This window comes from Scyliorhinus torazame, chromosome 10, assembly GCF_047496885.1.
Source record: "Scyliorhinus torazame isolate Kashiwa2021f chromosome 10, sScyTor2.1, whole genome shotgun sequence".
Taxonomy (NCBI): domain Eukaryota; kingdom Metazoa; phylum Chordata; class Chondrichthyes; order Carcharhiniformes; family Scyliorhinidae; genus Scyliorhinus; species Scyliorhinus torazame.
The window spans coordinates 206,886,877-206,912,744 of NC_092716.1; the positions used below are offsets into that span (position 1 = coordinate 206,886,877).

Genomic DNA, 25,868 nt, shown 5'->3' on the forward strand with positions numbered 1-25,868 from the left:
CATCGGATCATCCAGGTGGCAGAGGGGGTGATTGAGAGGAATTACAGAGAGGGGTCACAACCAAGGTGCAGGACAAGAGTAGCTGGGTTACAGTCATGGGAAGGAAAAGAAACAGTCAGACAGTGCAGGGATCCTCCATGCCCGTTCCCCTTCAAAACAACCATACCATTTTGGATGCTGTTGGGGGGGGGTGGAGATGACCTACCGGGGAAGGCCCTAGCGGCCAGGTCTCTGGCACGGAGCCTGGCTTTGTGGTTCAGAATGGCAGGGGGGAGTATAGAAAAGCAATAGTGATAGAAAACTCAATGGTTAGGGGAACGGATAGGAGATTCTGTGGTCGCGAACGAGACTCCCAGAAGGTATGTTGCCCCCTGGGTGCCAGGGCCAGGGATGTCGCGGATAGACTAGGGGCTGTTTAGCACAGGGCTAAATCGCTGGCTTTGAAAGCAGACCAAGGCAGGCCAGCAGCACGGTTCAATTCCCGTACCAGCCTCCACGAACAGGTGCCGGAATGTGGCGACTAGGGGCTTTTCACAGTAACTTCATTTGAAGCCTACTTGTGACAATAAGCGATTTTCATTTCACAGGATTCCTAAGGAGGAGGGGCGAGTAACCAGAAGTCGTGGTGCACATAGGCACCAACGACATTGCGAAGAAAAGGGATGAGGATCTAAAAAGTGATTGTAGGGAGTTAGGTTGGAAGCTAAAGAGCAGGACCAGCAGAGTAGTAATCTCAGGATTGCTACCGGTGCCATGTGCAAGTGAGACAAGGAACAGAGAGCGAGTGCAGCTGAACGCGTGGCTACAGGGCTGGTGCAGGAGGGAAGGCTTCAGGTATGTGGATCATTGGGATACCTTCTGGGGAAGGTGGGACCTGTATATGAAGAACGGATTGCACCTAAACTGGAGGGGCACCAATATCCAGGGTGGGAGGTTTGCTAGAGCTCTTCGGGAGGGTTTAAATTAGTTTGGCATGGGGATGGGAACCAGAGCTATGGATCAGAGGATAGGGTAGCTGTTGAACAGGCATAAATAGTATGCAGCGAGTCTGAGAGGAAGGATAGACAGCTGATAGGGCAAAGTTGCACTCAGTGGAATGGGTTAAAGTGTGTCTGTTTCAATGCAAAGAGTGTCAGGAATAAGGGAGATGAACTAGAGCATGGATGAGTACTTGGAACTACGATGTTGTGGCCATTATAGAAACATAGATTTCGCAGGGGGAAGAAAGTTTTGTTAGGTGTTCCGGGGTTTAGATGTTTTAAGAAGAATAGGGAGGGAGGTAAAAGAGGAGGGGGAGTGGCACTGTTAATGCGGGAGTGCATCACAGCTGCAGAAAAGGAGGTAGTCGAGGAGGGTTTGTCTACTGAGTCAGTATGGGTGGAAGTCAGAAACAAGAAAGGAGCAGTCACTTTATTGGGAGTTTTCTATGGACCCCCCCAATAACAGCAGAGAGATGGAGGAACAGATTGGGCGGCAGATCTTGGAAAAGTGCAGAAGTAACAGAGTTATTGTCATGGGCGACTTCAACGTCCCTAATATTGACTGGAACCTCCTTACTGCAAATGGTTTGGATGGAGCAGATTTTGGCAGGTGTGCACAGGAAGGCTTCCTAACTCAATATGTAGGTAGGCCGACTAGGGGGGAGGCCATATTGGATTTGGTGCTTGGCAATGAACCAGGCCAGGTGTCAGATGTCTCGGTGGAAGAGCATTTCGGTGACAGTGACCACAACGCCTTGACCTTTACCATAGTCATGGAGAGGGACAGGAACAGACAGCATGGGAAGGTATTTAATTGGGGGAGGGGATATTATACTGCTATTAGACAGGAGCTGAGCAGAAAGTGGGAACAGTTGTTCTTGGGGAAATGCACAGCAGTAATGTGGGGATTGTTTAAGGAGCACTTGCTGCGAGTGCTGGATAGCTTTGTCCCACGGAGACGAGGAAGGAATGGTAAGGTGAAGGAGTCTTGGATGACAAGAGAAGTGGAGCTTCAAGAGGAAGGAAGCTTACATAAGGTTGCGGAAGGAAGGATCTGGCACAGCTCTAGAGAGTCGCAAGGTAGCCAGGAAGGAACTCAAAAATGGACTAAGGAGAGCTAGAAATGGGCATGAAAAAGCCTTGGTGGGAAGGATTAGGGGAAACCCCAAGGCGTTCTACACTTAGGTGAGAAATAAGAGGATGATCAGAGTAAGAGTAGGGCCGATCAGGGATAGTGGAGGGAACTTGTGCCTAGAGTCTGAGGAGATGGGGAGACCCTAAATGAATATTTCGCTTCAGTACTCACTAGAGTGAGGCATCTTGTTGCTCATGAGAACAGCGTGAACCAGGTTAATAGACTCGAACAGGTTGATATTAAGGAGGATGTGCTGGGAATTTAGTAAAACATCAGGATAGATAAGTCCCCTGGGCCTGACGGGGTATACCCAAGGTTACTACGGGAAGCGAGGGAGGAGATTGCTGTGCCGTTGGCAATGATCTTTGCGTCCTCACTCTCCACTGGAGTAGTACCGGATGACTGGAGAAAGGCGAATGTTGTCCCCCTGTTCAGGAAAGGGAATCGGGAAATCCCTGGCAATTACAGACCAGTTAGTCTTCCATTTGTGGTGAGCAAAATATTGGAAAGGATTCTGAGAGGTAGGATTTATGATTATTTAGAAAAACATAGTTTGATTAAAGATAGTCAGCATGGTTTTGTGAGGGGCAGATGATGCCTCACAAGCCTCACTGAATTCTTTGAGGATATGACAAGACACATTGATGAAGGTCGGGCAGTGGATGTGATGTATATGGATTTCAGTAAGGCATTTGATAAGGTTCCCCATAGTAGACTCATTCAGAAAGTTAGGGGGCATGGGATACAGGGAAATTTGGCTGTCTGGATACAGAATTGGCTGGCCGGATACAGAATTGGCTGGCCGAAAGAAGACAGCGAGTGGTAGTGGATGGAAAGTATTCCCCCTGGAGGTCGGTGACCAGTGGAGTCACGCAGGGATTTGTTCTGGGACCTCTGCTCTTTGTGTTTTTTATGAATTACTTGGATGAGGAAGTGGAAGGGTGGGTTAGCAAGTTTGCCAATGACACGAAGGTTGGTGGAGTTGTAGTGTTGAGGGCTGTTGCAGGTTATAATAGGACATTGACAGGATGCAGAGCTGGGCTGAGAAGTGGCAGATGGAGTTCAACCTAGATAAATGTGAAGTGATTCATTTTGGAAGGTTGAATTTGAATGCTGAATACAGGGTTAAAGGCAGGATTCTTGGAAGTGAAGAGGAACAAAGGGATCTTGGGGTCCACGTACATAGATCCCTCAAAGTTGCCATCCAGGTTGATAGGGTTGTTAAGAAGGCGTATGGTGTATTGGCTTTCATTAACAGGGGATTGAGTTTAAGAGCCATGAGGTTTTTGCTGCAACTTTATAAAACCCTGGTTAGACCACACTTGGAATATTGTGTCCAGTTCTGGTCGCCTCATTATAGGAAGGATGTGGATGCTTTGGAAAGGGTGCAGTGGAGATTTACCAGGATGCTGCCTGGACTGGAGGGCATGTCTTATGAAGAAAGGTTGAGGGAGCTAGGGCTTTTCTCATTGGAGCGAAGAAGGAAGAGAGGTGCCTTGATAGAGGTGTACAAGGTGATGAGAGGCATGGATAGAGTGGATAGCCAGAGACCTTTCCCCAGGGTGGAAATGGCTGTCACGAGGGGACATAATTTTAAGGTGATTAGAAGATGGGAGATGTCAGAGGTCGGTTCTTTACACAGAGTGGTGGGTGCATGGAATGCACTGCCAGTGGAGGTGGTGGAGTCAGAATCATCAGTGACATTTAAGCAACTCTTGGACAGGCACATGGACAGCAGTAAATTGAAGGTGCATAGGTTAGTTTGATCTTAGATTAGGATAAATGGTCGGCACAACGTCATGGGCAGAAGGGCCTGTATTATGCTCTACTGTTCTATGTTCTATGCTTAGAAGAGGAATGTTGCACTGACAGTTTTGAATTTACTACTGTGTGTAGAGAGTGCTGAATGCAAGGAACAGATTGCTCAGGAAGGCAGAAAATGTAGAAAAATGCAAAGGAGAGCTGAATAGATATTTAAGAGAGTAGGCAATATTGTGGTATTCATTTTTGGAATAATTTCCTACTCCGAAGTGCAGTGATAAACCATTATCACTTATCCTCAGGAGCATGGTTAAGTACTGCAGCTATATCGACTTACAATTGTACATTCTTTAGCATAGATACATATAGGTAGAGATATCTGATCTCGGCAAAAAAGCATTGTGTTACAACGTCTGAAGAGACCAATAACATTTAAAAATAATTTAGATTTTCCAGTTAATAGCTGAAGGACTGACACATTACATTTTTACATTTTAAAACTTCTACTGTAAAAGCACCACTGACTAACCAGTGGTTAGGCAACTTATACTTTAAACTACACCGAGGAATATTCATTCCCCTTTTATACTTTCTACAAATTGCACTCTCATGTCCTTTTCACAAACGGTTCAAAATTATTCCCCATTTCCAATGGGTTCCTGTATCTCCATTTTGCCCAGTATTATCTTCAAGTGACCAGTTTCAGGCACTTTCCTCAGTTTATTGAGTTTCTCAAGTCCAATACCAGCATTCATGCTTGTTCAATGCTCCTTTTCACCCTGGCCATGTCAGAACAAATCTCCTGGAATTCTTTGACAGCTGCAGGATGTCTTATACTGGAGTCCCTCCTGCTCTCAGCTGCGATAACTTAGAAAGTCAAGCAGCCTCTTTACACTGCTGATAGCAGAACTGCTATCTATAATTTTCATTTATTTGTAGAGAAGCCTGTAACCCGACCACAAAAATGGCTTCCCTAGCTCTCTTCCCCTTGGCAATGAAAAACACATTAAACTTGCATTCAGGTAGAAATGCTAATTCGCCATTCTTGACTCCAACTCTCTTTCATCTTAAAAGTAAATGAACACTTCACAGCACAATAGTTTACAACCCAATGCCATAACATCTTTGAGACTTTGAGAGACTCAAAGAGTCCAGTTATGGAAACCTCAGACTGCTGCCATTGTCTCCAAACCCAAATACGTTTCCCCCTTCTTCTCAGGAAAACAAGAAAACACCCTTTGATCTCTATGAAACACATCACCAAGTCTTATCAGGTAGATAGCAGAATAGGTCAACTGACTTCCTTTGTTACCCTAAATTTAAAGGTACAATCCCAACATAGAATCGTATAAACCTCATAATTGCAAAATATTTACATTAAGCTATTATTTAAACACGTAACCGAGCATGACTTTATCCCACGTGATACATGTGGCACATGAGCACTGCCCCATCTGGTGTTGTGCTCAGAGGCTAATGTTTGTATATATTTACCTGTTTCAATTGAGTGTTTAGGATAACTTCAACCTTGCCCCCCATCTTCAGTCCACAGTCAAACCTGAAACAAGATTCCCACCATTAGAATGTGAGGTTCTATTATTCAATTTTCTGCATCATAGCCATCACACCAGACAAACTATGGTGTAATAGAGTTCAACAACACTTGTGAATGGGTGAGTCATACAAGCCAGGGAGGGAGGTTGCAGCATTGATTGATGATACATACTGTTAGTTGATCTCGGCCAGAGTAGCATGTTACAACTGACCTCAGCATCCCTGGTTAGGAAAAACAAATATTAGGCAAGAATCTCAGTCCCAATGCCTTCCAGTGACTTCCTCTAGTATTAATCAGGTCATGATCAGGCAAAGCTGTGATTTTTGTTCACAGCCATGAGATGAAGATGCAGCACCATGGAACTGCATGGAATTAATGCCTTCAACAGAATCAAAAACTGACAAAGAAAAATAACAGTTGAAACAACTGGAAATTAATGAGTGTCCGAGCTATCAAGTCGCTTATCACAAAGAGCTCGGATTACTCAGATAAGCCTAATAGTCGCTTTAATTTACCTTACAATTAATATAATCCTATGTAGGCATAATGTTTAGGGTGGATATTTAAACTGAGTAACAAGGGTAAACATTCCTGATTATAACCTGATGCAAAGTCATTCATGTTCTCCATGATTTCCTGATAAATAGCAGAGAAATTCTCTCAAATATTTCATTGTCCTCTTCATTCGTGATACCATATATCATGGAGGTATGAGTTAGTAAATTTTCAAAGAATGTTCATTGCAGCAAAACAAATGTCAGAGTGCAAGCCACAATCTCTCACTTAATCCTGCCCTGGCCCAGTTTCGGCTTTGGTAACATTAACCCCATATTGCACAGAACTGTCATGGTAACACTGAGGACTACTCTAATGTCCACGTGGTCAGTTTCCCAATCGCCACTTTTTGACATTTCGGGCGACTCAAATCTCTGCGGCCCCTGTTCGATCCTGTACCAAGTCCTGTCCACCCATCAGCTCTTTCCTTATTGTTCCACAATGGCACACACTCCCACAATACCTCAAATTTGAAATGACTATCCTCTTTCTAAATCCCCTAATTACTTGCCTCCACCCAAGCTCTGCAACCTCTTGCAGTCAAAGAACTCCCTTGAATTCTCTGTTCCACTGCCCTGCGTACTCTGCTTCCTCTCTTTGTTCCAGCATTGATGGCTGCAAATTTAGCCATTTTGGGAATTCTTTTGGGAATTTCACTGGGCTCCACCATGGTCTTGTCATGCTTTGAGCCCCCCTTAACGCCTATTTCTTTGACCAAGCTTCTGTGAAGCATCTTGGGACATTTTCCCATGATAAAGGCCATGTACCAGTTGTTCCTCTTGTTTAATCTGCATACTGTAGAAATGAAAATGATACAGAAGGCTGAGAGACGATTTGATCGAAGTGTTTAACATGTTAAAAGAATTGGATGGTGCAGATGCAGAGAAACCATTTCTACTGCTGGGAAAATCAAGAACAATGAACAGAATCTTTAAACTATAGCTAGGCCATTCAGGGGTGGTCAGGGAGCACTTTTTAGACAACACATAGGGTATTAGAAATGTCGAACTTCCCACTCTTCCCCCCCCCCCCCCCCCCACCCCCCCAAAAAAAAGCCTGGTTGCTGAGACAACTGGAGTTTTCAAGCTGAGATGGTGAATTGCTTCTTGCTAGGCAAGGGTGTCAAAAGATAGAGAGCAAAGGCAGCTAAATGGGGTTACGGTTCAAATCAACCATGATCTAATTGAACGGAGGAGCAAACTATGAGAGGTTGACCTACTCCTAGTCCTAATGTGTCTGTGCATTATATTAGACACTGATTTCCTCTTGTGGCTTAATGGTACAGGTCACTGAACTAGTAAACATATCTAGAACAATGTTCTGGGGTCCCAGGTTTGAATCTCACCATGGTAGATGGTTATATTTGAATTCTGAAATATATTACCCTGCTCCTTTGTTGCAGTCCCTCATGAGAAAATGCAGAATTCAAATTGACGTTTGAATTGCTTTGAGATTTGCTTTTCCAGCCAAGTATTCTCAAAGTAAACCACTGCACATTTACTAAGAACGGATGTCACAGGGAATTGGGTGTGTACATAACAAAATATTTTTATATGCATATATATGGGTTTGTGATACTTCTACAGTTAAATTAGTTCCGTTGATGTGTGGCTGCATGCACTATGGACTCATAGCATATACTGCTAATGGTGTGTCTGTCCCTTTTGAGGGCCTGAACAATTCAAGGGCACTGCCTGCTTTGTCACTGTGCTTTCTTAGCTGTACTGTAAAGTGGCTCATTATTTAAATTTGAGAAATGAAGTGTTTAGTGCCCAACTCATTTTTGAGATCTTAACATATATTTACTATAATTTGCACTAACATTGCACTGAATGGCACCTGCCATTAGTTAGACTTGCCCCTGCTTATTTAATTTTTTGATTTAAGTTGCTGAAAGTGTGAGATGATAATAAGGCACTTTGAGGAACTAAGTGAAGTCAAGTAACTATGCATGTCCCCAACTAATCAGATTGAAAGATTTTGAAATTAACAGCACAAGGACTGAAAAAGAAATTTAAATTTGAATGGGTGAACTCAGTGATAAATTAGACCCAGAATGAGAAATACAGAGAAGAAAAGAAAGATTAAATTACGAGAAAGAGAAATGAAGGAAAAACAAAAAAGGTTTACACTTTACAACAGTTAAAAGTTGAATGAATGTGAATTGCTACTTGCAACAGTTAATTTTCAGAATCACCACTAGTAATTAACACTTATCGGGTCATTAAAAGGGTAGTTAGAATGGAATGAACAACTTTCCATGTTAAGGTTTGGTCATACCTACTGTGCAAGTACAGCAACTTCATTCCTTTCAATAGTGAGGCAGATAGTGAGATGCCAATGGAAGAGCCATGCAACTTGGACACCAACATTTGGACATCCACACTTAGTCGCATTTTTGTCCGTTGTCTGAGGTTCCTGTAACATTTCCGCGTAAACAACGGTAAGCTTGATTAGCATCAGTCATTTTGAGTTATTTAACATAGTTGGAACTGAATTTTTAGCCCCCACCAAGGGCACAGATGAAGGCAGGTAGGCACAGAATTCCACACCACTGACTTGTCTGCTGCTTCCCCAGCTTCATCCTGTCCCAGACCATTTTCCTGGAAAGGAGGGGGGGGGTAATTTAAGGATATTCCCATTGATCTTCAGGTTTCTGCAGGCAGTGTGGGACAATTTAGCTGCTGGAGGCTAAGCAGAAACTGCAGGCTGTGCTGTGAAACAACCCACCCCTCCACAATAGAGGGCCTACTGTTGAATCTATTTTTTTTACTTCAGATTTGAAACAGTTGTTGAAAGGATGCCTCCATTTTGGGACACTTTTTCTTTCACTTAAATACCATGGCATCCTGATGCTGTTTTCAGACTGGAAGGCTACTAGTGTTGAGAGGCCATCCACCAACCTTTAAAAGATGGAGAGAAGATGGGCAAGCACGGTAGTACAGTGGTTAGCACAGTTGCTTCACAGCTCCAGGGTCCCAGGTTCGATTCCTGGCTTGGGTGACTGTGCGAAGTCTGCACTTCCTCCCCGTGTCTGCGTGGGTTTCCTCCGGGTGCTCCGATTTCCTCCCACAGTCCAAAGATGTGCAGGTTAGGTGGATTGGCCATGATAAATTGCCCTTAAGTGTCCAAAAAGCTTAGGTGGGTTAGTGGGTTACAGGGATAGGGTAGAGGAGTGGGCTTAAGTGAGGTGCTCTTTCCAAGAGCCGGTGCAGACTCAATGGGCCACATGGCCTCCTTCTGCATTGTAAATTCTATGAATCCTGTACTCTATCTACAATTAGGCCAATTTAGGGAAAATCACAAATGAATGACTGTTTTGCTTGCAGTGAAGGTTTCTGATTCCTATTTGACAGTCGGGTCCTGACAATCCTGCCCCAAGACTTAAGATAATTTACCATTTTGGCTCATTTATTCCAGAACTTTAAACTGTAAAAAAAATAATATTCTCAGTGTTCCTTTACTTTCTGAAATTCAAGAATTCCTTGGAAAACCAAGAATTTTCTTGCATTCTGAAATCCAAGATTCCCACCATGCTTTCAGTGTTTCTCAACTGATTGCAACTTCTACAATTTTTCACTCTTGGTGATGCCCTGCACCATGGCCCCTTGTTCTTTTCACTCTCGACAATTAATTTTGAAAAAGGAATCAAGGATGGGCAGATCGCAATATTTTTCTAAAACTGCTATTGAGGCTTAAGCACCCAACCTGTTGAGAGGCATCCATTTTACATTCAGAGCCTCAGTTAATGATGAGGAGAATGGTAGCTCGGTCTAGGCACTGGGATGCTTCAGTGGTTTTCTGTCCATCTTGACATGAGGGTCTGGGCAGGGCTGAGCATGCTGCTTGGGTTTGGTTTTAAAATGATTGTCTACATAAACAGATTCTTCATCAGGTTCAGGGCAATTGGCCAGAAGCCTTCGGCTCATTAAATATTAACATATGGAGTGTTACTACTGTGAAAACAGACACATTGTGGTCACTTCGAACCTACGCTATTTGTAACTGGAGTATTGCGCCCACTTCTGGGCATTGTATTTAAGGGATTATGTGAAGGCTTTTCAGAGTAGGTGCTGAAAAGATTTACAAGAATAGTTCCAGGGATGAAGGAAATTCAGATAAAAGGTTAGATTGGAGAAGATGGGTCTCTTAACGAAGGTTGAGAGAGGTTTAGATGGAAACTGATCCCTTTGGTGGAGGTGTCGAGAACCAGAGTACACCGATTTAAGATGATTCATTGACAAAAGAACTAAAGATGACAAGGATCGTTTTTTCTGTGCACGGAGTGGTTAGGATTGAGAAGGATTGCTGGGCAGCACGGTAGCATTGTGGATAGCACAATTGCTTCACAGCTCCAGGGTCCCAGGTTCGATTCCGGCTTGGGTCACAGTCTGTGTGGAGTCTGCACATCCTCCCCGTGTGTGCGTGGGTTTCCTCCGGGTGCTCCGGTTTCCTCCCACAGTCCAAAGATGTGCAGGTTAGGTGGATTGGCCATGCTAAATTGCCCTTAGTGTTGGGTGGGGTTACTGGGTTATGGGGATGGGGTGGAGGTGTTGACCTTGGGTAGGGTGTTCTTTCCAAGAGCCGGTGCAGACTCGATGGGCTGAATGGCCTCCTTCTGCACTGTAAATTCTATGAAACTAAGATGGTAATGGCAGATTCAATTCTGGCTTTCAAAATGGAATTGGATAAGCAGCTGAAGATTAAAATATTGCAGGGTTACAGAGCAAGGGTGGGGAGAGGGTACTGGTTAGATTGTTCTTGCACAGAGTTAGTGAGGATTGATAAGCCAAATGGCCTCCTCGGTGTTGTAACCCTGATATGAGTAATTAATAAGTGTTCACAGATGAAAACCATCTGGGCCTTTAAAGCAATAGTTCACACTTCATAAGCATTGGAGATACAATTCTTTATACATTTGTTACTTGTTGATTAAAAAAAAGAGCTAGGTGAGGATTGTATTTTGTATCAGGCATAATTAGTACAGAATTTCACCGTATCTTCAAAAGAACAAAGAAAAGTACAGCACAGGAACAGGCCCTTCGGCCCTCCAAGCCTGTGCCGACCATGCTGCCCGTCTAAACTAAAATCTTCTACACTTCCTGGGTCCGTACCCCTCTAATCCCATCCTATTCATGGATTTGTCAAGATGCCCCTTAAATGTCACTATCGTCCCTGCTGCCACCACCTCCTCCGGCAGCGAGTTCCAGGCACTCACTACCCTTTGTGTAAATAACTTACTCGTACATCTCCTCTAAACCTTGCCCCTCACACCTTAAACCTGTGCCCCCTTGTAATTGACCCCTCTACCCTGGGAAAAAGCCTCTGAATATCCACTCTGTCTATGCCCCTCATAATTTTGTAGACTTCTATCAGGTCGCCCCTCAACCTCCGTCGTTCCAGTGAGAACAAACCAAGTTTATTCAACCGCTCCTCATAGCTAATGTCCTCCATACCAGGCAATATCCTGGTAAATCTCTTCTGCACCCTCTCGAAAGCCTCCACATCCTTCTGGTAATGTGGCGACCAGAACTGAACACTATACTCCAAGTGTGGCCTAACTAAGATTCGAGCAGCTGCAACATGACTTGCCAATTCTTATACTCAATGCCCCGGCCAATGAAGGCAGGCATGCCGTATGCCTTCTTGACTACCTTCTCCACCTGTGTTGCCCCTTTCAGTGACCTGTGGACCTGTACACCTAGATCTCTCTGACTGTCAATACTCTTGAGGGTTCTACCATTCACTGTATATTCCCTACATGCATTAGACCTTCCAAAATGCATTGCCTCACATTTGTCCGGGATAAACTCCATCTGCCATCTCTCCGCCCAAGTCTCCAAACAATCTAAATCCTGCTGTATCCTCTGACAGCCCTCATCGCTATCTGCAATTCCACCAACCTGTGTGTCGCCTGCAAACTTACCAATCAGACCAGTTACATTTTCCTCCAAATCATTTATATATACTACGAACAGCAAAGGTCCCAGCACTGATCCCTGCGGAACACCACTTGTCACAGCCCTCCAAATAGAAAAGCACCCTTCCATTGCTACTCTCTGCCTTCTATGACCTAGCCAGTTCTGTATCCATCTTGCCAGCTCACCCCTGATCCTGTGTGACTTCACCTTTTGTACCAGTCTACCATGAGGGACCTTGTCAAAGGCCTTACTGAAATCCAAATAGACAACATCCACTGCCCTATCTGCAATCATCTTTGTGACCTCTTCGAAAAATCCGATCAAGTTAGTGAGACACGACCTCCCCTTCACAAAACTATGCTGCCTCTCGCTAATACGTCCATTTGCATCCAAATGGGAGTAGACCCTATCTCGAAGAATTCTCTCCAGTAATTTCCCTACCACTGATGTAAGGCTCACCGGCCTGTAGTTCCCTGGATTATCCTTGCTACCCTTCTTAAACAAAGGAACAACATTGGCTATTCTCCAGTCCTCCGGGACATCACCTGAGGACAGTGAGGATCCAAAGATTTCTTTCAGGGCCTCAGTAATTTCCTCTCTGGACTCCTTCAGTATTCTGGGGTAGATCCCATCAGGCCCTGGGGACTTATCTACCTTAATATTTTCCAAGACGCCCAACACCTCGTCTTTTTCGATCTCAATGTGACCCAGGCTATCTACACACTCTTCTCCAGACTCAACATCCACCAATTCCTTCTCTTTGGTGAATACTGATGCAAAGTATTCATTTAGTACCTCATTTTAGTACCTCGCCCATTTCCTCTGGCTCCACACATAGATTCCCTTGCCAATCCTTCAGTGGGTCAACCCTTTCCCTGGCTACCCTCTTGCTTTTTATGTACGTGTAGAAAGCCTTGGGATTTTCCTTAACCCTATTTGCCAATGACTTTTCGTGGCCCCTTCTAGTCCTCCTGACTCCTTGCTGAAGTTCCTTTCTACTTTCCTTATATTCCACACAGGCTTCATCTGTTCCCAGCCTTCTAGCCCTGACAAATGCTTCCTTTTTCTTTTTGACAAGGCCTACAATATCTCTCATTATCCAAGGTTCCTGAAATTTGCCGTATTTATCCTTCTTCCGCACAGGAACATGCCGGTCCTGAATTCCTTTCAACTGACATTTGAAAGCCTCCCACATGTCAGATGTTAATTTACCCTCAAACATCCGCCCCCAATCTAGGTTCTTCAGTTCCCGCCGAATATTCTTATAATTAGCCTTCCACCAATTTAGCACATTCACCCTCGGACCATTCTTATCCTTGTCCACCAGCACTTTAAAACTTACTGAATTGTGGTCACTGTTCCCGAAATGCTCCCCTACTGAAACTTCTACCACCTGGCCGGGCTCATTCCCCAATACCAGGTCCAGTACAGCCCCTTCCCTAGTTGGACTATCTATATATTGTTTTAAGAAGCCCTCCTGGATGTTCCTTACAAACCCTGCCCCGTCTAAGCCCCTAACGCTAAGTGAGTCCCAGTCAATATTGGGGAAATTGAAGTCTCCCATCACAACAACCCTGTTGTTTTTACTTGTTTCCAAAATCTGTCTACCTATCTGCTCCTCTATCTCCCGCTGGCTGTCGGGAGGCCTGTAGTAAACCCCCAATCCTGATCTCTACACATATAGCCTCGCTGCCCTCTGACGTGTCCTCCCGTAGTACAGCTGTGATATACTCCCTAACCAGTAGCGTAACTCCGCCACCCCTATTACATCCCCCTCAATCCAACCTGAAACATCTAAATCCTGGAACGTTTAGCTGCCAATCCAGTCCTTCTCTTAACCAGGTCTCTGTAATGGCAACAACATCATAGTTCCAAGTACTAATCCTTCTGCCTTACCCGTAATGCTTCTTGCATTAAAACATATGCACTTCAGGCCATCAGACTCGCTGTTTTCAGCAACTCCCTGTCTGCTCTTCCTCAGAGCCATACTGGCCCTATTCCCTACTTCTCCCGCAATGCTTTCACCTTCTGACTTATTGCTCCGGTACCCACCCCCCTGCCTACTAGTTTAAACCCTCCCGCGTGATACTAGCAAACCTTGCGGCCAGGATATTTATGCCTCTCCAGTTTAGATGCAACCCATCCTTCTTATACAGGTCACACCAGCCCCGGAAGAGCTCCCAGTGGTCCAGATAACGGAAACCCTCCCTCCTACACCAGCTGTTTAGCCACGTATTTAGCTGCTCTATCTTCCTATTTCTAGCCTCATTGGCACGTGGCACAGGGAGTAATCCCGAGATTACAACCCTAGAGGTCCTGTCTTTTAACTTTCTGCCTAGCTCCCTGAACTCCTGCTGCAGGACCTCATGCCCCTACCTGCCGATGTTGTTAGTACCAATATGTATAACGACCTCTGCCTGTTTGCCCTCCACCTTCAGGATGCCTGCTACTCGTTCTGAGACATCCTGGACCCTGGCACCATGGAGGCAACATACCATCCTGGAGTCTCTATCACATCCACAGAAGCGCCTATCTGTGCCCCTGACTATAGAGTCCCCTATGACTATTGCTCTTTAAACCTCCCTGCTGAACATCAGAGCCAGCCGTGGTGCCACTGCTCTGGCTGCTGCTGTTTTCCCCTGATAGGCTATCACCCCCGACAGTATCCAAAGGGGTATACCTGTTCGAGAGGGGGACAACCACAGGGGATTCCTGCACTGACTGCCTGCCCCTTCTGGTGGTCACCCATTTCTCTGCCTGCACCTTGGGTATGCCCACATTTATTTAACTGATATCAATGACGCTTTTCGCCACCTGCATGCTCCTAAGTGCATCCAACTGCTGCTCCAACCGAACCATGCGGTCTGTGAGGAACTCTAGTTGGGTGCACTTTCTGCAGATGAAGCCATCCGGGACGCTGGAAGCCTCCCGGGCCTGCCACATCTCACAGAGCACTGCACCCCTCTAATTGACATTGCACTAATTATTTAGTAAATTAAATTTTAAAATTAAAATAAACTTTAGTGTTAATTATATGTTTCCTAGCACTAGATTTCTATTATAAATGTGAAAGCTAAATACAGTACTCTCCGATCTCTGGCTTAGGTACCTTTCTAAATTATAATTAAGTAATTATGTTTAATTAGTTTAACAATGTTCAATTTTTAAATTTAGTGTAGATTCCCAACCAGCCAATCAGGTCACAGCTTTACTGTGATGTCACTTCAGTTTTCCCCCCACACAATTTTGAAAAGGTAATAAAAATAAAAATCACTAACCTTCCCAGGATGCTCTCTGGTTCTCTCCCTGCAGATTAAAAGTTACAGGCCAGAAGAAAGAGAACAAACCGGTAGGGAAAAAGCACCTTCTCCAACTCTGCACCGAATTACCTCACTGCACCAAATTACCAAGTTCCAATTCCCACTCTGGATGTGTCTCACTCACACAGGCTGTCTCTCCTTGACTTGCGCAAAGCTTACTAAGTACGCTCTCTGTCTGTCTTTTATACAGCCCTCAGCTAACCAGGGTGACTCACACTACTTAAGCTTCAAAGAGAAGAATACAATGTACACCCTTGTGCCACTAAACAGGCCTCAGGTGACTGACAGATAACTGCCTCTCAGCAATTAGGGTGGGGTCAGCTTCAGCCAATCAGACACTAAGCTACTGAAAAACAGCAGAATTAGACTTACCACCTACCTTTCCTGATTACCTCACTGCACCAAATTACCAAGTTCCAATTCACTTTAACCATATTTCCGTTTAACTTTAGTGATATGTGGTAGTCCCAAAACAGTGTTAGGTAGGGAATCTAGTGATATTGAAGGAAAGGTGATGTGTGTCCAAATCAGGATGGTGTGTGATTTGGAAGGGAATAAGATTGCTGTTCTTGCCCTTCTTGTTCTGGTAGATAGGTTGCAAGGGTTGCAAAACAAACAAGAACACTAATTTGATCAGATTCCGTGGAGTGTCTGACTCCCAGAACAGTCTTACCAGATGAAATCCAGGTCGTCATAGTGACCAATGTGATATAAAATAGTTACTTTAGAGATACTAGTTAATGTAATGTAGAAATAAGCCACTTTGATTCTGGCAGTTAGGGACAAAGGGGTTTGAGACCGCATGGAAAAAGCAGGAAGAGGTGTGTCTATGAGAGTGATGCTGCATTGATAGGGGCCAGAGAAAGGGATTGGAAGTGAGCCAATCAGAATAGATCAAACAGGTCAGGAGGGACATAGGCTGACCTATGTCCGTCGAGTATGTGAAACATGATACCATTTGAATTGATTTTACAGAGATCCCTTTGTCTTTTAGTTCAGTCGTTTTTCTGGAGCTTAAGAGGCTGGAGGTCTCTTACGTTTCTGTAAGATGATTTAAGCTTGCAAGCTAAATAAATAACTTCTTTTTACGTGCGAATCCATCGCAACTTTTATTGAGGCCAGACTGACAGAGAAAGAAATTTGGGGATCAACAATAGATTACAATAATAGATACAGTACTTTAAGCTCAAGGTCAAGACATCCATAAGTCACATGTACTCTTATCAGTTCAAATCTCACGCCAAATAACACAATCCTCGATTCACGTTCCACCAGATCTTGGACATCAGCAACACACATTCCTAGAGTGTGCCAGTTTCCAATAATACACTTAAGTGTCAAGAGTTCCAGACTCAACGATGTTTCACTAATGCAAATCCTAGATGGTCTTGAACCACAACAGCACACTCATTAGTTCAAACTTTATTGCGTTCTGGAGCCAACAATCTACGTGCCAAATCAAACTCCATTGGGTCCCAGAACTAAAAACTAAGCTGACTATTTCAAATCTTAGGGTACTGAAACCCTAGTAATACATTTATTTCATCAAATTTTGGAGAGCACCTGACTCTGATAATACACTCCTTAGTTCAAGCCCCAAAGGATTTCAGCCCTGACAATGCACTCACTAATTCAAACTCAAAGTGAAACTCAACTGCTTATTGAATCAAACTCAGCCCTCAGCCAATGTCACAAGCGGACCAAAATGTTTTTGCCTGAAACAAGTACTTAATTAATAATGTGCTGTACATAAACAACATTAGACAATGATGCACTCCACAATCAAATCTTGCCCTGAAGGAATTGATGGACAACAGAATAAAAATGCCAAATCTATCCTAAAGCTACTTACAGAGTCTCGAACAGGGTATAGAGCTGGAGAGTTCCACAGTACAGCTTCTCAATCTGTAACCAAATCAATCTAATGTTCAGAAACTGCAGGATCGCCCAATTAATGCAACAAGTGAGGTTTATATATACTTGCTCCAAAGGAACTGGAACAACCAACATTAAGAACAAGACTTCACTATTCTAAATTACAAGACTGAAACCATATAAACACACAGGTTCACTGCTTGCTTAGTTTAAAATAGAAGTATTTCAACTCAAACCAACAAAATTGCTAACAGCTTCCAGGCATGTGAACTTAAAATAAATGCTCAACAGGAACTTTAAAAAGTAAGCTTTAAATTAGCAAGAGATCAAATAGTTATAAGTGGCTGGTTTGTATTTTTCTTGAATAGTTCACATTCAGAGATTCCAGACTTTTCACTGCTCACCCTTTCACATCAAAATGCTCTCTTGTCCGCCACTGCGCAACCCACCCCGTACCCTGCCAGCTACCTCCCCCACACCAGCTTCCCAAGTATGTAAAGATACTGGTGCTGCAAGTAGTGCACGGACCAGAAAGGCGCCATGTTCAATTGCCAGTCAGTGTTGAGTCAAATAATCCCAGCCAGGTTTCTGGGGCATTATAGTTGTGTTGTTGAGCTGCTGACAATCTAGTCTTGCATGTAAAGAACGATAAATTGGGTGAGATTCTAGAAGACATCAGATGTCAGTACCTCAAACCAGAAGTCAGCAAGTATCGTCATAAGAAAAGAAAACTGAGTAAAGCGAACACATGAAAATAATTTCTTCAAAGTATGCAAGAGGTTTAAAAAAAAAATATTTAAAAAATATAGTAAAAGTGAAAAATGCTATTTTGCAACAGCCTCCTGGCCCCTTTGGCAGTCTCAAACTAAACTCTGGCTTGGATGAATCAAAGTTTGAAGTTTATTTTTACTTAATTTTAAGTCCTAATAAACACAAGTTTAGTCTGCCAGGAAATGTTCTATGGGATGGGATAAAAATATACAATTCCTGAATCCTTCTATTTGCAAAAGAAATTTCAATCATTCATCGAGCCAGAGTCTAAAGGTAAATTAAAATAAATATAGTGTGTCAAATGACTAGGAGTGATAGGGCACAGAACATGATGAACCACAAGAAATAAACTCAGTTTGTCGTCTCGGCTCCAACACTAAATTATAGCTTTTTCTTTATACACCCTACCCACTCCTACTGCTTATAATTATATATATTATCAGGGCTGGACGAGGGGTTCCGCAAAAGGTAAAATGCAGAAATATTTTATTGTAGACCAGGGTTTTTCAAAGTGTGGGTGGTTGTAGGGAGGGTTGTTGAGCAATTGGTCGCGCCATTACCGCGGTGGTCCCAATCGCAGGAGAAGCATCCAATGGCTGCTACCAGCTTTTAAATTGAGAATGGTGGCTGCTGAAACCTTTAAAATGAAAAAGAAATGAAGCTGTGTGCAGTCTTCCGGCCAGAAGCAGCCTCAATGTACGTGCTTTTGGTGCCAAATCATGGAGCAGAGCTACTTCCATTTTCTAGATGCTGGCAAGCAAAGCAAGAGGACTGTGAAGATGGATCGTTTTCATAAAAGCAAGATGGCCAGAGACTCAAATAGGCAGTGTAGCTTTTGGGCAGGATCCCACAACTAAATCTGGAGAGAGCTGCTCAGGAGAGTCCAGGGCAGGACAGAACTGTGTTAGCTCTGTATAGAGCTCCAGGGCCTCTGGTTAACAGCCTACAAAGAAGAAACTTAATTTGGGAACAAAGCAGTATGAAGATTTCTTGAGGGAGGTTTTTTTCAATTGGGCAAATAAGGTTGCAACCCTATGTGTGCTATGTACAGGGAAGTACTGGCAAATGAGAGAAGTTTCAGATTTTGTAGAGTGAAGTGGTGGGTGAAAAATTCCTAAGAGGTTGAAACCTCAAAGTCAACTATACAGCTGACTCCAAATTAAAAGACAAGCTCTCTACCTGACCTGATACCAGGTTAAAAACATGGCAAAAGCTCATGAGGCTGTCAGCATTCTGGACTAACATATCCCAGGGGTATCAGTGCTGAGTAAAACAAGCAGTTTATTGCTATTGCCCTTCACAACATACGTGCGAGGTTGGATTTTGTGCGTTCATAAAGATGAAGACAGCACAAAGGAACTGGCTGAAGTCAACACCTGTGCATTCCCATCTCCGCTTTTGAACCTGATTCAAGTGAGATTGTGAGGATAAAGCCCTTTTACATTAAAGATAAGCGAACGTGGCGTGGGTCGCGGAGGTCGCTCAGCCTACAAAAGAGGGTCCCAAGAAAAAATGTTTGGAAAAAACTGATTTAGACTGAAGGTGGAAAAGAAATTGGAACAGCATCAGTCGGATACAATTATCATGCAATTCATATCAGGGCACCATTTGTAAAGGGGGGGGAGGGGAGTGAGGGAGGAAAACAAGAATATTAACACCAGATATTATTACGACAGATACTTTACGTGATTATTGCCAAAAAATAAGACCTGCTGTTGAAATCTTTGCCCTTGCACTCACCAGAACATATTGGCAAGAATGTCAAATCTCAAAGGGAACAATTTATTCTGCATCAGTGTGCTGCTTGGTTGCCAGATGGACTTTGACTGGTGTAGGGATTGCCATGGAGAGTGGACCACAGAACAGGATTCTACCAAGATTTTGTTTAAATTCAGGCAATAACACCTCACTCTGAACGAAATGTCCGGAGCCATTCAACTGACCTTCTGTGGATCCATCTCTCAAATCCCACAGATTGAACATAGAACATAGAAAATACAGCACAAAACAGGCCCTTCGGCCCACGATGTTGTGCCGAACCTTAATCTATGATTAATCTCGGACAATCATTGAATTTACAGTGCAGAATGAGGCCATTCGGCCCTTTGAGTCTGCACCGGCTCTTGGAAAGAGCACCCTACCCAAACTCAACACCTCCACCCAACACCAAGGGCAATTTGGACATTAAGGGCAATTTATCATTGGCCAATTCACCTAACCCGCACATCTTTGGACTGTGGGAGGAAACCGGAGCACCCGGAGGAAACCCACGCAGACACGGGGAGGATGTGCAGACTCCGCACAGACAGTGACCCAAGCCGGAATCGAACCTGGGACCCTGGAGCTGTGAAGCAATTGTGCTATCCACAATGCTACCGTGCTGCCCTTGAGAACAAATAAATCTACACTATATCATTTTACCTTAATCCATGTACCTATCCAATAGCTGCTTGAAGGTCCCTAATGTTCCCGACTCAACTACTTCCACAGGCAGTGCATTCCATGCCCCCATTACTCTCTGGGTAAAGAACCTACCTCTGATATCCCTCCTATATCTTCCACCTTTCACCTTAAATTTATGTCCCCTTGTAATGGTTTGTTCCACCCGGGGAAAAAGTCTCTGACTGTCTACTCTATCTATTCCCCTGATCATCTTATAAACCTCTATCAAGTCGCCCCTCATCCTTCTCCGTTCTAATGAGAAAAGGCCTAGCACCCTCAACCTTTCCTCGTAAGACCTACTCTCCATTCCAGGCAACATCCTGGTAAATCTTCTTTGCACCTTTTCCAAAGCTTCCACATCCTTCCTAAAATGAGGCGACCAAAACTGTACACAATACTCCAAATGTGGCCTTACCAAAGTTTTGTACAGCTGCATCATCACCTCACGGCTCTTAAATTCAATCCCTCTGTTAATGAACGCCAGCACACCATAGGCCTTCTTCACAGCTCTATCCACTTGAGTGGCAACTTTCAAAGATGTATGAACATAGACCCCAAGATCTCTCTGCGCCTCCACATTGCCAAGAACTCTACCGTTAACCCTGCATTCCGCATTCATATTTGCCCTTCCAAAATGGACAACCTCACACTTTTCAGGGTTAAACTCCATCTGCCACTTCTCAGCCCAGCTCTGCATTCTATCTATGTCTCTTTGCAGCCGACAACAGCCCTCCTTACTATCCACAACTCCACCAATCTTCGTATCGTCTGCAAATTTACTGACCCACCCTTCAACTCCCTCATCCAAGTCATTAATGAAAATCACAAACAGCAGAGGACCCAGAACTGATCCCTGCGGTACGCCACTGGTAACTGGGATCCAGGCTGAATATTTGCCATCCACCACCACTCTCTGACTTCTATCGGTTAGCCAGTTCGTTATCCAACTGGCCAAATTTCCCACTACCCCATGCCTCCTTACTTTCTGCATAAGCCTACCATGGGGAACTTTATCAAATGCCTTACTAAAATCCATGTACACTACATCCACTGCTTTACCTTCATCCACATGCTTGGTCACCTCCTCAAAGAATTCAATAAGATTTGTAAGGCAAGACCTACCCCTCACAAATCCGTGCTGACTATCCCTAATCAAGCAGTGTCTTTCCAGATGCTCAGAAATCCTATCCTTCAGTACCCTTTCCATTACTTTGCCTACCACCGAAGTAGGACTAACTGGCCTATAATTCCCAGGGTTATTCCCTAGTCCCTTTTTTGAACAGCGGCACGACATTCGCCACTCTCCAATCCCCTGGTACCACCCCTGTTGACAGTGAGGACGAAAAGATCATTGCCAACGGCTCTGCAATTTCATCTCTTGCTTCCCATAGAATCCTTGGATATATCCCGTCAGGCCCGGGGGACTTGTCTATCCTCAAGTTCTCCAAAATGCCCAACACATCTTCCTTCCTAACAAGTATTTCCTCAAGCTTACCAATTTGTTTCACACTGTCCTCTCCAACAATATCGCCCCTCTCATTTGTAAATACAGAAGAAAATCTGTATTTTCTTGCCACAATTGCATGTGGCATTGGTGGTAGACCTGGGGGGGGGGGGGGGGGGGGGGGGGGGGGAGAAGAGTTGGTGTTAGATCTGTGGGGGAGGAGGGAGGGTGGTGTTAGACCTGGGGGGGGGGGTGGTTGGTGTCAGACCTGGGAGGGAGGGGGTGGTGTTAAACCTGGGGGGTGGTATTAAACCTGGAGGCGGGGGTTAGTTGGAGTCACACCTGGGGAGGAGGGAGGGTTGGTCTTAGACCTGGGGAGGAATTGGGGGGGGGGGTTGTGTTAGACTTCGGGGGGGAAGGGGGGATTTTGGTGTTAGACCTGGGAAGGGGGGGGGGAAATGAGAGTTGGTGCAGACATGGGGGAGGGAGAGGGGGTTGGAGTAGACCTGGAGGGGGGGGGGGGGGGGGAGGGTGTAGACATGGGGGGAGGGTGTAAACTTGGGGGGGGGGTGTAAACCGGAGGGGGGGGGTGTAAACCGGAGGGGGGGGGTGTAGACTTGGGGGGGGGGTGTAGACTTGGAGGGGGGGTGTAGACTTGGAGGGGGGGTGTAGACTTGGAGGGGGGGTGTAGACTTGGAGGGGGGGGTGTAGACTTGGAGGGGGGGTGTAGACTTGGAGGGGGGGTGTAGACTTGGAGGGGGGGTGTAGACTTGGAGGGGGGGTGTAGACTTGGAGGGGGGGTGTAGACTTGGAGGGGGTGTAGACTTGGAGGGGGGGTGTAGACTTGGAGGGGGGGGGTGTAGGCTTGGAGGGGGGGTGTAGGCTTGGAGGGGGGTGTAGGCTTGGAGGGGGGGTGTAGGCTTGGAGGGGTGGTGTAGACTTGGGGGGGGAAGACTTGGGAGGGGAAGACTTGGGTGGGGGGAAGACTTGGGGGGGGAGAAGACTTGGGGGGGGGAGAAGACTTGGGGGGGGGAGAAGACTTGGGGGGGGGGAGAAGACTTGGGGGGGGGAGACGACTTGGGGGGGGGGAGAAGACTTGGGGGGGGGGGAGAAGACTTGGGGGGGAAGACTTGGGGGGGGAAGACTTGGGGGGGGAAGACTTGGGGGGGGAAAGACTTGGGGGGGGAAGACTTGGGGGGGGAAGACTTGGGGGGGGAAGACTTGGGGGGGAAGACTTGGGGGGGAAGACTTGGGGGGGGGAAGACTTGGGGGGGGGGGGAAGACTTGGGGGGGGGGGGAAGACTTGGGGGGGGGGAAGACTTGGGGGGGGGGAAGACTTGGGGGGGGGGAAGACTTGGGGGGGGGGGTAGACCTGGGGGGGGGGGTAGACCTGGGGGGGGGGGTAGACCTGGGGGGGGGGGGTAGACCTGGGGGGGGGGTAGACCTGGGGGGGGGGGGGTAGACCTGGGGGGGGGGGTAGACCTGGGGGGGGGGGGTAGACCTGGGGGGGGGGTAGACCTGGGGGGGGGGGGTAGACCTGGGGGGGGGGGTAGACCTGGGGGGGGGGGGGTAGACCTGGGGGGGGGGGGGTAGACCTGGGGGGGGGGGGGGTAGACCTGGGAGGGGGGGTAGACCTGGGAGGGGGGGTAGACCTGGGGGGGGGGTAGACCTGGGGGGGGGGGGTAGACCTGGGGGGGGGGGGGTAGACCTGGGGGGGGGGGTAGACCTGGGGGGGGGGTAGACCTGGGGGGGGGGGTAGACCTGGGGGGGGGGGGTAGACCTGGGGGGGGGGGTAGACCTGGGGGGGGGGGGTAGACCTGGGGGGGGGGGGTAGACCTGGGGGGGGGGGTAGACCTGGGGGGGGGGGTAGACCTGGGGGGGGGGGTAGACCTGGGGGGGGGTAGACCTGGGGGGGGGGGTAGACCTGGGGGGGGGGGGTAGACCTGGGGGGGGGGGGTAGACCTGGGGGGGGGGGGTAGACCTGGGGGGGGGGGGGTAGACCTGGGGGGGGGGGGTAGACCTGGGGGGGGGGGGGTAGACCTGGGGGGGGGGGGTAGACCTGGGGGGGGGGTAGACCTGGGGGGGGGGGTAGACCTGGGGGGGGGTAGACCTGGGGGGGGGGGTAGACCTGGGGGGGGGGGTAGACCTGGGGGGGGGGGTAAGACCTGGGGGGGGGGGGGGTAAGACCTGGGGGGGGGGGTAAGACCTGGGGGGGGGGGTAAGACCTGGGGGGGGGGGTAAGACCTGGGGGGGGGGGGGGTAAGACCTGGGGGGGGGGGGGGGTAAGACCTGGGGGGGGGGGTAAGACCTGGGGGGGGTAAGACCTGGGGGGGGGGGGGAGACCTGGGGGGGGGGGGGGAGACCTGGGGGGGGGGGGGGAGACCTGGGGGGGGGGCTAAGACCTGGTGGGGGGGATGGGGGTAAGACTTGGGGGGGGGGGGAGATAGACCTGGGGGGGGGGGGGGTCAAGACGCAGGAAGTGGAGGGGGGGACGGGGGACTCATGTGGGGATTTTATCTGGGTCTTTGCAATAGTTACCCAAAAGTTAAAAGTGGTTTTAATTATTCAAAGTTTCCAGTAATTATTGGTTTAAACATCGCAGGTTTGGAGTTACGAATGCTTCCCAGTGCAGGACAACTATCTCGGGGAGATTTGCACTGTTGGGAACCTCTTTAGGGAATCGCTCCAGTCCAACACGAGCGAGTTTACGGCCTTTTAATTCAGATTTGAAGGGATTTGGACCACACAAAAGTCCACAGGACGGCAAGGAAAAGTGAACCCCGAGCTGCTGCAGTTGCCCCAGACAGCCTGCCATCGAGAAAGGCCATCCCGTCACTGTTGCCACGAGTTCCCCACACTTACTCCGTGCCCGCCTCCCGCACCTCCATCGCATCGCCCGAACACCAATGTCCCCCAATCACAGAGCGGCGCCACCAAAACAAAACTACAACATCCGGCAGGCACCGCGAGAGGGGGCGGGAAAGAGGGTGTGCGGCATAGGGGGAGGGGCCAGAGAGGGGGAGGAGCAGAGACTGTGAGGGGAAGGGACTGTGAGGCGAGGGGGAGGGGAGGGCGAGGGGAGGAGCAAAGAGGGGGAGGGGAACGACAGAGAGGGAGGGGAGGGGCAGAGACGGGAGGGGAGGGGCAGCAGGTGGGTGGGGAGGGGGAGGGGGGGAATGTGTGGTGAGCCACTTATGGCTGATGTATATATTATTGTATTTACTCACTGTTACTGTTGTTCTGTTGATGTTGTTGTTGGCTCCGCATGTGGTTCCGTCCCTCTGAGAAGGTATATAACCCATCGTACCGGGACAGCCTCTCAGTGCGGGAGGAGCTACTGGTGGGCACATTCTAGCTGATTAAAACCACAGTTCTTGCTAACTACCGTTTCGACTGGATTGATTGGTATCAATTTAATCAGCTAGTTTTTTTACGATGGTCGCCGCCGAGGTCTCCCCTGAAATTATACAGCATCTCCTCAACGCCCGGGTGAGCCACAGGACTTTCCAACTCATCAGAGACGCGGCTTCACACAGGGAGGCAGTGGAGCTGCTCAAACGACAGTTCGTGAGGCCGGTGAACGAGGTACTCGCTCGACACCTCCTGACCACGCGGCGTCAGCGCCAGGGTGAGTAACTGGCTGAATATGTGCGTGAACTGAGAGTACTCGTCCGCAGTTGTAACTGCAGGCCTGTCACAGCGGTCGAGCACGCGGAGCTGATGGCTGGGCCACCTATGTGGCAGGTGTCCGGTCCAGCTACATCCGGCAGCGGCTTCTAGAAAAGGGGGCCCTCGACCTCGAGGAGACTGTGAAGCTGGCTACCTCGCTGGAAGTGGCCTTCCAGAGCCTGAATGCCTTCCCATCTGACCACGCAGCATCCTCGGGGACGTCGGAGGCGCAGCCATCACCCGATCCAGGCGTGCCTCATTCCTGCGCCGCGCGGCAGCCGTCCAGCTCCGGAGGACCATGCTGTTATTTCTGCGGTCAGGGCCAGCATCCCAGGCAGCGTTGCCCGGCTCGCAACTCCACATGTAACGAGTGTGGCAAGAAGGGGCACTGCGCTAAGGTATGCCTAGCTAAGCCTAAAAATCAAAATCAAAAACCAAAA

At 47.3% G+C, this 25,868-nt stretch overlaps 1 protein-coding gene across 6 annotated transcripts in view; it reads right to left on the reverse strand.

The window, feature by feature from the left end:
- LOC140384530 (cytosolic 5'-nucleotidase 1A) overlaps positions 1-24,698 on the reverse strand; it is a 70,931-nt gene extending 46,233 nt beyond the window's left edge. For 4 of the 6 annotated variants that reach the window (XM_072466302.1, XM_072466301.1, XM_072466303.1 and 1 more), the window contains exons 1-3: positions 24,622-24,681; positions 8,267-8,404; positions 5,371-5,434 (exon numbers count right to left, since the gene is read on the reverse strand). In XM_072466302.1, the coding sequence (XP_072322403.1) occupies positions 5,371-5,434; positions 8,267-8,404; positions 24,622-24,647 (228 nt within the window). In that variant the 5' untranslated portion in view covers positions 24,648-24,681. Of the gene's footprint in view, positions 1-5,370; positions 5,435-8,266; positions 8,405-24,621 lie in introns of all 6 variants that reach the window. The other 2 variants (XM_072466305.1, XM_072466304.1) reach the window with 1 other exon arrangement.
- Positions 24,699-25,868: the final 1,170 nt, after the last annotated feature.